The sequence below is a fragment of the Pteropus alecto genome, unplaced genomic scaffold, assembly GCF_000325575.1.
Source record: "Pteropus alecto unplaced genomic scaffold, ASM32557v1 scaffold157, whole genome shotgun sequence".
Taxonomy (NCBI): domain Eukaryota; kingdom Metazoa; phylum Chordata; class Mammalia; order Chiroptera; family Pteropodidae; genus Pteropus; species Pteropus alecto.
In genome coordinates, this window is record NW_006440626.1 from 3,277,100 (window position 1) to 3,287,662 (window position 10,563).

Consider the following 10,563-nt stretch of genomic DNA (forward strand, 5'->3'; position numbering starts at 1 on the left):
GACGGGTTCTGAGTGCACACTCTCCAAGCGCATCCAGGCACCCAGTTCCTGGGAAGTTAAAATCTACCGTGAACTCCTTAATGCTAGAGAGAGATCTGCATGCCAGTTCTCCAAAAAAAGATTTAAAAAATAGTTTTATATTAATTAAGGGGCGGTAGAGGGTGGTCGATTTCACTAAAGCAGCCCCTGTTACAGTCTCCTTAAGCCACTAGATAGGAAGGTTCCTTATGGCTTCCTGGTAATGAATGACCGCAGAGTAACACCGCCACGACCTGCGGGAAAAGGAGAGTCGTTTCTCCAACCCCGAGGTGCGCTGCCACTCCCTCCTGGCAGGAATTAAGGAGGGCGAATGCCCATGGGCGTGACTGCGGACCGAGGCGTGCCCCTGCCAGTCCCGCCAGTGCGTGCCTCCCCCTTAGCCCCCCCCCCCCCGCCCCCGCCTCTTTTTGCCCACCTTCCTGCCTTTTGCACTTGAGTCAGGGTTGTAAGAGGTCTTAAGAGTCCTGTCCTGCTGCTTACCTCAAATCTACTTGTTCTTTTTATTGAAAGGTAGTTATTTCTAAGCTTTCTAATCTTAACCACATTCTATGAATTTTTTACATATAAGCATTAGAATGCGTAGGAGACGATGGCCGTTAAAAAAAAAAAAAGAGCAAACTCATCGGAGTGGTCACTTCTATCATTAGTTAAAGACAAGACACCACAGCTTTAATCCTCTGTTCCATAAGCTTCTTGAAGTCAAAATTAGAGCCTGAGCTGATAAAGCAGAAAATCTCATTCTGGTTGTCCGGCATTTTTGTAAGGTTCCACCCCACAGCCATCTAGCCTGGCCTGTTCTCCAATTAAAGAGGCAAAGGTAGCATTATATACTTCCTTATTTGTGCAGCAGCATCACTGAGATATAAATTGGTGTGCAGCTTTAGTTGCTTATGCTGCAGAAAGTGGTTAGTTAGGCAGGGCTGATGACAGTGGTTCTATTGTTATTTCGGGGTGGGAAGCTTATTTCCCAATGACTTTGGCCTGCATTTAAAACGCTCCCATTTTGAGGCTGAACTGTTCAGAGGAGGTAAATTTGGAAGGCAATTATGCAGCAAGGTTTGAAGAAGCCTAGAAAGGTGTAGGAGCCCTTGGGTCTGGGTAGCATACCAAGAGGCCATGTGATACCTTGGGAGAAACATCATATGTGGTATTCAGGTCTGTTTTAGATTTTGAAAACATCATCTTTAACTCCTGACTTACCCTTGGGAACTACTGCTAGCTTTCTTCACAACTTCTTAGTCTCCTCCGTGTTGGACCCCTCCAGCGGGCTTCTGTGGCCCTTTGTAAACCTCCATTCTTGAGGAGAGGCCCAAAGTCCTGGTAGCTAGCTTTGTATCTGGTAGTGAAGCCAATCCTCGTAAACGGAAAGCCCCTTATCTTTACCATTCTTCCTACTTCTTTTTAAACCTTGAAGGACCCTGGAATTGATCTGTGATGACCATGAATAGACACACTTAATCTGGAGATTAAGTGTGCGATGGAGGCAGGGATAAAAGGGAGCAAGGGTCTCCTGAATCCTGAGCACCCCTATGGAGAGCTTGAGAGGCCATGCTCACGACATCTCTTTTGACTCCCCCACATGACCCTCTGTCTGCTCAGACTTGAAATGAGGGCGGGCCGAGACCTAGCCAGTGTATACGGTGCTCCAGGTTGACCGGTGCATCTTCTGATGCTTATCCCAGAGAGCTTCGCTGGAGAAGTCAGTCCCAAAAATGCCCCTAGGAGCCATGGCCCTGGGCTGAGAATTACAGGGAAGTGACTTGAGGCAGGTGTTCAGAAAACTCAAGATCCTTGAACCTAGAATTAGCCCCTAGATACTCTGTGCTGGACCCAGGAGGGATTTTAATAAAATTCCAGCTCCAGGTCTATCACAGGATAGGATGCCCTTGATGGATCATGGATCACTCTTGTCTCTGTGCTGAGCTCAGCAGCACAATGTCACCCAGGGTCTGGCTAGGAACATGTTCTGGCCTTGATAATCCCTGAAAGTGGCCTTTGCGGTTCATTTCTCCCACAGCATGGGCCTAGAGTTGCCCTTTTGGAGAAAGTGAGGAGATGAGGATCGCTGGTTCTCAGAACCTCACAGATCATCATCCTGAGACACGAGGCTGGCCCAGGACTCGGGAATAAACCTTTTTGACCTCTGTGCGATCTGGCTGTGAGAGAATCCCAAAATAACAATCTGAGTGTTTATCTTGGGCCGCCTCCTCTCCAGGGATCTCCAAACACTTCATAAATCTGATCTGGTGCCGAGGACAGGTGGTCAGACAGTCCCCGGGAGACTGAGTGATGACAGGTCTCCAGCTGGAGGCTGCAGGGTGATGGAAAATTTCTTCTCTTTGCCCCCCTTGTCACTTATACTCTAGCCAGAAACTACAGAGATTCCCTCAGGCCATACTAGTGCTGCTCTTAAGGCTTTGTTGGCCGGCAGGGCCCTCCTTCCCTCGCCTTCTCTTGGCTTCCCTGGGGTAGCCCCTAGTCAGCAGTTCCGTTGTTGGCCCAGGCCTCTGGTTGTGACAGGTCTTGACTTTTTCCTGGGGATCATGCTCTCATCTCTAGTCCTGGAGGCTATCTGGGTGGCAGTGCTCACCTCGGGCACACTGTGGAGTTCCTAAATCAGTTCTGCAAACCCCGAGTGAGCCCAAGGAGCGCACAGCCCCCCAGGGAGCCAAGCTCCGCAGTGAGAAGTGAGCAGTGCTGCTTCTCGTTCAGTGACCTGTATGCCTTTCCATCGAAGGAGGAAAACCAAAGATTTTAACCTTATCTTGGCCTGCGACGGTTTGGGACCACGATTCCACCGAGATATGCCAGAGACAAGTCAGCAGGAGCCTTCCCTCCTTCCGCTGAATTAAGGGCTTGATTTTGTGTGTGTGTCAGTCGTACAGTGATTTGAATTCTCAAAATACCAGAAACCACAGCATGCCTGTTTCTTTAGAATTGCTTAAAATAATAGCTAATTTTATCAAGTACTACTAAATACCAGGTACAGCGGGAGGCAGTCTACATTCTTGAACTAATGTAATGTTCATGATAGTCTCATGTTTTAATATAAGGATCAGAAAACTAAAGTTCAGAAAAGGTGATTGCCCACAGTCACACAATTAAGCTACTTACTAATGGAACAGAAATGGGACCTTGGGTCTGTGTGTTCTGAAGCTGGTGCTTTTCCATCTGTCCTTCACCACTTGGCTTTCTGCATGTCTACTCATGACGCCCTCTCTTGTTTCCCAGAGCTGTCTGGAGCCCAAGGCTGCTCACCGTCCATCTCCTGCCACTACCCTTGGCTTGCACACGTGCTGATTCTCTGCCTAGGAAAGGACCATGCAGCTGGAGATCAAAGTGGCCCTGAACTTCATCATCTCCTACTTGTACAACAAGCTGCCCCGGCGCCGGGCAGACCTGTTTGGAGAAGAGCTAGAACGGCTCTTGAAAAAGAAATATGAAGGCCACTGGTACCCTGACAAGCCTCTGAAGGGCTCTGGCTTTCGCTGTGTCCACATTGGGGAGATAGTGGACCCCGTGGTGGAGTTGGCTGCCAAGCGGAGTGGCCTGGCGGTGGAGGATGTGCGGGCCAACGTGCCTGAGGAGCTGAGCGTCTGGATTGACCCTTTCGAGGTGTCCTACCAGATCGGCGAGAAGGGGGCTGTAAAAGTGCTGTACCTGGATGACAGTGAGGGCTGTGTTGCCCCGGAGCTGGACAAGGAGATCAAGAGCAGCTTCAACCCTGACGCCCAGGTATTCATTCCCATCGGCAGCCAGGACAGCTCCCTGTCCAACTCCCCATCGCCATCCTTTGGCCAGTCGCCCAGCCCCACCTTCATGCCCCGCTCCGCCCAGCCCATCACCTTTACCACCGCTTCCTTCGCTGCCACCAAGTTTGGCTCCACCAAGATGAAGAAGGGTGGTGGGGCAGCAAGCGGGGGAAGTGTGGCCAGCGGTGGGGCTAGCAGCCAGCAGCCCCCACAGCAGCAGCCTCGCATGGCCCGCTCTCCCACCAACAGCCTGCTGAAGCAGAAGAGCCTCTCTTTGTCTATGCATTCACTGAACTTCATCGCGGCCAACCCGGCCCCGCAGTCCCAGCTCTCGCCCAATGCCAAGGAGTTCGTGTACAATGGCAGTGGCTCTCCCAGCCTCTTCTTTGATGGGGCCGATGGCCAGGGCGGCAGCACCCCGGGCCCCTTTGGGGGTAGTGGGGCCGGCACCTGCAACAGCAGCAGCTTCGACATGGCCCAGGTATTTGGAGGTGGCACCAATAGCCTCTTCCTGGAGAAGACACCCTTCGTGGAAGGCCTCAGCTACAACCTGAACGCCATGCAGTACCCCAGCCAGCCGTTCCAGCCCGTCGTGCTGGCCAACTGACCACCCACCTGCCTGTGGGGCCAGGAGCACCCAAGACCACAGAAAAGAGAAATGAAAGGAAAGGCCAAAAAAACGGGAAAAGAAAAATTTACAAAAAGATTTACAATCTTCTCACTCTCACTTCTAGAGAAAAGATCCAGCCAGGCGTGGAGCGGGAGGGGCTCCCGAAGCGCCCCAGCGCGCTTAACTCAGCCCCTCTGCTGCTTCCCCGCCTGCCTCTGATTTATCTGGTTGGTTTGGGTTTTACTTTTTTTTCTTTTTTTTTTTTTTACATGTAGTTTTCTATATAACATCTTTAATTAGTGGCTTCCTGTGCTAAGAATGGTCCAGATGTGAATTGCTGCTCCCTGCTCCCTCCCTCCTTCACACCCCTGGTTTAGGATTGGTGTGTCCAAGCTCACAGGGAAGGAAAAGCTGCAGCTGGGGCCTGGCCCTCCCCAGAACAGGGAGAGGCAGTCCCCTGTCACTGCCTCCATCACCCAGCTCTCTTCTCACTCAAAGCCATCCAACCTCAGCAGGCCTTCTTGGGCCCTGCCACCCAAACAGGTCTGACCCTGGGCCCCACCCCCTCTCAGGCTTGGATCACGGGGAGCTGGCTGGCTACTCGACACCCTCCCCCTAGAGCTGATACCTAACTCCAGGGAGGTTGGCAGTCTGTCCAGTGGAATCCCTTTCATCTCTGTCCTGCGGTTCCATGCCACCATCCTCACCTGGCCCAGACTATTATCATGGCCCTGGAGACCCAACCCGTTGGACATGTGGTCTCTTTCATGCAGCCCCCTTTCCCAGGGCCTGAGGTTGTGGGTAGGGTGGTGGGGCGGTGCAGGCGTGTGCGCGCGCGCATGCGTGTGCATGGTTTGCTGTCCTGTTTTTAAAGGGTTCCAAGCCATGTGAAGCTTCCCCTCTGGATGTGATTCCGGGTAGCAGCAAGTGCTTAATTTATGTGTGAGGTTGGGGAACGGGCCAGGGTGGGTTTCAGTCCTGTAGGGTGGTTCGTGCGGTGGGGTGAGACTGCGGCTGAGCCTGAGACACTCCCAGGGGAAAGCACTGCAGAAGGAACTGGTTTCCTGACTGCATCTGCACTTTTGTTTGTTTTTGACCAAAAAAAGAAAAATGGGTTAGCTGTGAGGGGCTGAGGAAATATCCAGGCTCTGATGCCTAAGAAGTCCCTGGACTCAGACCATCCCGTTGTGTGACCTAAGCCCAAGGCGGGGGCTGCTCACCTGAGCTCCCTAGGGGCCAGGAGCTCTGGGTCAGTGCCCGTAGTGGGCGGCCCTAATCCTCCAGCTGAGACTCTTTGGTCCTTTGGTTGTAGATGTTTTAGTACATTTCTGCCCCTTCCTGCTTGAGAACTTTTTGGTACCTCTTGCCATCCCCTCTCACTGCCCGACCGACCCAACCCCACGGGGCCTTGATGCCGTGAAGAGAGGTCTTCTGGGCAGGCCGGGCTCGGCCACCGCAGCCCAGGTGTTGGATTATGGAAGAGCACTGGCTCCCCACCTCTGCAGGAAGAGAAGTTGTCTCTCCAGCCCGAACCTAGTGAGCTGGCTTCCACGTCGTAATGCTTTGGCAAGTGGGGCACAGGGCATCAGGGCCCCCATCACCAGAAAGTACCAAAGCCCTCGCCACCCGACCCCATCCTCTCCAGCTATCCCAGGTGGGCAACTGCTCTGGCAGTGGGTCTGGCCCAGACACTGCCAGCCTCCTCTCCCTGCACTGGGCACCAGCTCTACCTCCCCCAGCGGGGCAATGCTCTGACTCCTCAGCCCAGCACCATCTGTTCCCCTAAACTTCTCAGGGGCCAGCCCAGTCTGCGCCACCCTCTCCCTAGCCCTCGGTTCCCACACAGGTGACAGGCCCAGGCAGATTGCTGCTCTCTGGGAAAGGTTGGATGCTGCCTTATGCCCCCTCCCAGTCCCCCACACACACTCCCACACGCAGGTACCCACCACCCCCGGTCAGCTTGTTTCTCACCACATACAGGGAGAGGGGTGACCACCCCTTAGTGTCTTGAAAAGCGTGTATCAGGAGCATGACTCCAGCGCCGGGCTCTTGGGCCCAGTACGGTCTGTCTCGTCTCAAATCTAGGCATTTTTGCTTCAATTTTATTTTTTTTAAGAAAACAAAAATCTGCACTAATTTACCTGGTTTCGTAGGAAAACTTTTTTTTTATTTTTTACATTTTTTGGTGTCCGTTTGTATTGAATAATTTGCTACATTTGTAAAATGTAAGAGGTATATATAATATATGTATATTTCTAACGTAAAAAATGTAATTTTTTTCTTTTCAAGATTTTTTCTTAAAAAGAGGAGAGAAAGATATTTTTTCAGGAAAAACAAACTTTAAAATAAAAAAGGAGAATAAAACCTATTTCTCCCCTTTCCCCATCCTCTATCTACCCCCTCTTTCCCAACAAATCAAAAGGTGGATTGTCTTGTAAAGAATGTAAACTTTTAGTCCAGAATGATGTATTTTTCTCAATGCAGTGAGCTATAGATTCTCTAGTTTGACCCTTAAGGAAGGGAAGGGGGCATTGAGGCTATGTGGAGAGGGGCTTGGGGGAGCAGGGCAATGAACTTGTTTTCTTTAGTGAAGGAAGAATACAATCAAGCGTTTTGTATTCAGAATGTTGTGCAATATTTTGGAATGGGACATTGGTGTGCTTAGAGGTTTAGTTTAAAAACAAAACAAAAAGATTGATCAAATCTGTACAGTTTATATTGTTCCAGATTTTTTTAAGTTTGTATTAAAAGCATGATATATAATAGCCTTCTGCTTCTCCCGGCTTGTTTTATTTCTGGGCCCCCTTATAGGACGGAGAGAGTAGAAGTGACCCAGCCCTTATCACTTCAAGAAACAATTGCTTATCCTCACCTGACCCCTGGATGGGCATGAGTGTCACAGACCCCTTCCTACCACCTATCCCATCCACACAGGACACCTCGGAGCACTCGCTCCTGTGGGTCCTTTTCCACACTGCTGGAGACAGGTTCCGAGAGCTTGGGAAGTGCCTCAGCTCCCTCCACGGGAGGTGGTGGATCCAGGGCTGGAGGCAGAGCCTTGGGAACACGATAGTCTCTGTGGCTCTTTTAGGAAGAGCCTATGTGTTGGAGACCTGAGGAGGGAGGGATTAGCCTCCAGCCAGCCCTTGGTATAGCATTTGCCCGCCCCAGCCCACTGAACCCTCAGGTTGGGCAAGGATGAGAAGAGCCCACCTCAGCCAAGTTCTGTCCAAAAAGCTGGTGCTTGGATTCTCAGCCCCTCTAGAGCTTCTGCTGCATTGGGTGTGAGAGGGCCCACCTGAGCCTGGGGCTGGAGTGGGGCCAGTCTCCCACTTGATGTCCGTGGGGGCTCAGCCACTGCCCTCCTCTCCCAGGGCCCCTGTTAGTGCTGCCCATCATGGAGAAACTGCCCCTTGGGTACCTTCTTCCCAGCAGTGGTTCTTCACATCAGCCCTGCAAGGTCCCTGGTGGAAGAGGGCAGCCTGGTACTTGCTGAATCTATTTCACCCTCACAGCAACCTGGCGATACAGGAATTATCTCTACAATACAGTTGAGAAATGGGCTCTGAGTTCGATTACCTGCTAAATTTACAAAACTAGGAAGTGAGGAAGCTGAGACTTTGCCCCGTGTGTGACTTTTTCATGTGTGAAACTGGTAACATCTGGTCTACAGCCATGCTACCCTGAGCAAGCCTGATCCCATCTGATCTCGGAAGCTAAGCAGGATTGGGCCTGTTTAGTACTTGGATGGGAGATCACCTAGGAAGACCAGGTACTGTCGGTGTAAAAAATAAAAAAGAATAAGGGATTGTAAGCTTATTGTAAGATTGTTCCTTGCAATCTGTGAGGGTCAACCAAGGGTTGCCTCACCTTAAAAACAAACAAACAAACAAACAAACTGGTAACATCTATGGAAGAGACATTGAGGGGAGGCATGGGAGGGCTGACCTTGCCACCTCTAGGCTGGGCCAGAGGCAGGCAGCTCTTCAGGAAATCAATGATGTGACAGCCTCCTCAGACCCCTCACTCCCAAACAGGCCCAAACTGACTCCTCCCCACCCAAGCGTGTGACCTGAGCCTAGAAGCTTGCAGGCCAAACACTTGACTTCTGCACAGGGTCCCAGGAGCCCTTGATGTCTGGCCCTTCCATGGGCCACTTCCCCCCATGGCACCTCTTGAGCAGAGGGAGGCCCTAGTCCAGGATGCCAAGGCCTTGGACTGCCAGACATAAAGCCAGTCCCAGAGGTCCCAGGGGTCTCGGTTTCCTCTGTCTTGTCAGGGGAAAGCTTAGCCTGTCCCTGCATCTCGGTGTCCAAGTTGCCAAGACCTCTTGAACATTCCTACTTATGTTAATAAAGTACCGGCTTCATTATAGCTATATAAATTGTGTGTGTGTGTGTGTGTGTGTGTGTGTGTGTGTGTGTGTGTGTGTTATCAGCCCCGGAAGCACAGGTGGCACAGAAGTTATAGGACAGGTATGTGCAGGGGGTTTGAGAGCCCAGGATTAGCAGGTGAAGAAAGAGTATGAGTTAGCCAGGAAGGAGGAAAACAAGGCCAAGGCCTTTCCCCAGGGAACCTGTCAGAGAGGCACCTGTCAAGGAAGAGTCTGGATTCTGCTCTCTTAGGAAATGCAGGTTCCAGTCCCAGCCCTGCCTCTCCTAGCTGGGTGACCTCACTCAAGCAAACCACTTCACCTACTCTGGTGCCTCAGTCCCTTCACCTCTAAAATGGGGATAATAATTGTGTCTGCTTGTGATATTAAGCGAAATAATGAGTGGGAAATGCTGAGCACAATGACTGGCCCAGAGTAAATGACAAGTATCATTTGCATCATCAGGGCTATTATTGTCCATCCTCAAAAGCCACCGGCCAACCCAGTCCAGGATATGTCCTTGCATCATCCAACAGGCCAAAACCCAACTCTGCCAGCAGCAGGACCAGGCTGGGCTGGAAAAGGAAAGAAACTCCATCCTCTGAACAGCAGAGCCTAGGCTGGCCCCTGCGCTGCCCTCTGCCAAGGCGGGAGGCTGCTTGTCCCCTAGCAAGATAGCATCCTGTAAGGTATGCTGATTGCCACGCCCCTTCTACAGGGGCCCAGGCTTCTGCCTCTGGATGGGATGGGCCCTGGATGTGTGCCCTGAAACCTCCTGGGAGGTTCTCCCTAAAGAGGCATATGGGCGGGTGGGGGTGAGTCATGGCCATGGGAGGACCTGGCTCTGTTTGTCACTGCTTGCCTGAGTCAGTGTCCTCCCGTGGGCCAAGGGAATGCCGCTGTCTGGTCTCCACCAATGCCACCTCCCCCTAAATGAGTCAAGGTATGGAGGGGCACGCACTTACCCTACCTCCTCCTCTCCCTGGGCCTGGCCAATTTGGCCTAGGCAGGATCTAAGGACAGGCTGAGACCAGCCAGGAAGTCTCCAAGCCCCTGGGCGACAGGAACCTGCTAAGCTGCCCGTTTTTAATTTGGGGAATTTCACTGCCAGCAAGAGAAGTGTGTTCTCAGTCCTCACAGCTGCCGACTCTGTGTAACCTCAAACATCTCTCTCCCCTCTTGATATCTGTCCCATTTGTACAATGAGGGACAGTGGAGCTAGGCCCCTGCCTGGCTAGGCTCCTGTCCAGCTAGGCCATTCGGGCTGATCCCTGGGCCAGCACCTCTTCCTGCCCCACTGGCTCCCAGGCCCCCAGAGGACCCTGTGCTGTGGCACCTTTCCCAGAGAGGAGAGGAGACAGTGATAGCCTGAGCCCTGGGCAGGACCACATGGTGACTGACGGAGACCCCCCTAGGCACGAGGATCTGATCAGAACACTACTGGGCTGTGGCGGGCCCGGGTAAGGCCGGGCACAAGAAGAGGCCTGGCCCAGCCTCCCGGACATCTGCATCCTTCGGCGACTTCTGCCTTGATTTACAAACGTTTAACGTTCAATATTCACCATTCGACATGGAGCCCCCATAAGTGCTGGACACTGTTCTAAGCATGAGGAAAATAAGGGCAGACAGCAGACAAACTCCCTGCTCTCCTGAGGATGATGTTCTCTTAACCACAAACGAGTGAGAAAATGTCATACAGTGAGGATGTGCCATCAAGACCATCACAACCAACCGGTGATGGCAGCTAGGGACCAAGTGGCCCCTTTAGATTGCGTGGTAGGAGGAAGGGG

The 10,563-nt window shown here is 52.0% G+C and overlaps 1 protein-coding gene and 1 pseudogene across 2 annotated transcripts in view; both read left to right on the forward strand.

Annotated features, from left to right (window-relative positions):
- Nucleotides 1-7,168, forward strand: part of TOB2 (transducer of ERBB2, 2) — a 10,697-nt gene extending 3,529 nt beyond the window's left edge. For both annotated transcript variants that reach the window (XM_015593612.2, XM_006917380.3), the window contains exon 2: nucleotides 3,271-7,168. In XM_015593612.2, coding sequence (XP_015449098.1) covers nucleotides 3,361-4,398 — 1,038 coding nt within the window. In that variant the 5' untranslated portion in view covers nucleotides 3,271-3,360 and the 3' untranslated portion in view covers nucleotides 4,399-7,168. The remainder of the gene's footprint in view (nucleotides 1-3,270) is intronic.
- An 898-nt stretch (nucleotides 7,169-8,066) lies between these two features.
- LOC112484290 lies at nucleotides 8,067-8,185 on the forward strand (annotated as a pseudogene).
- The last annotated feature ends 2,378 nt before the right edge of the window (nucleotides 8,186-10,563 follow it).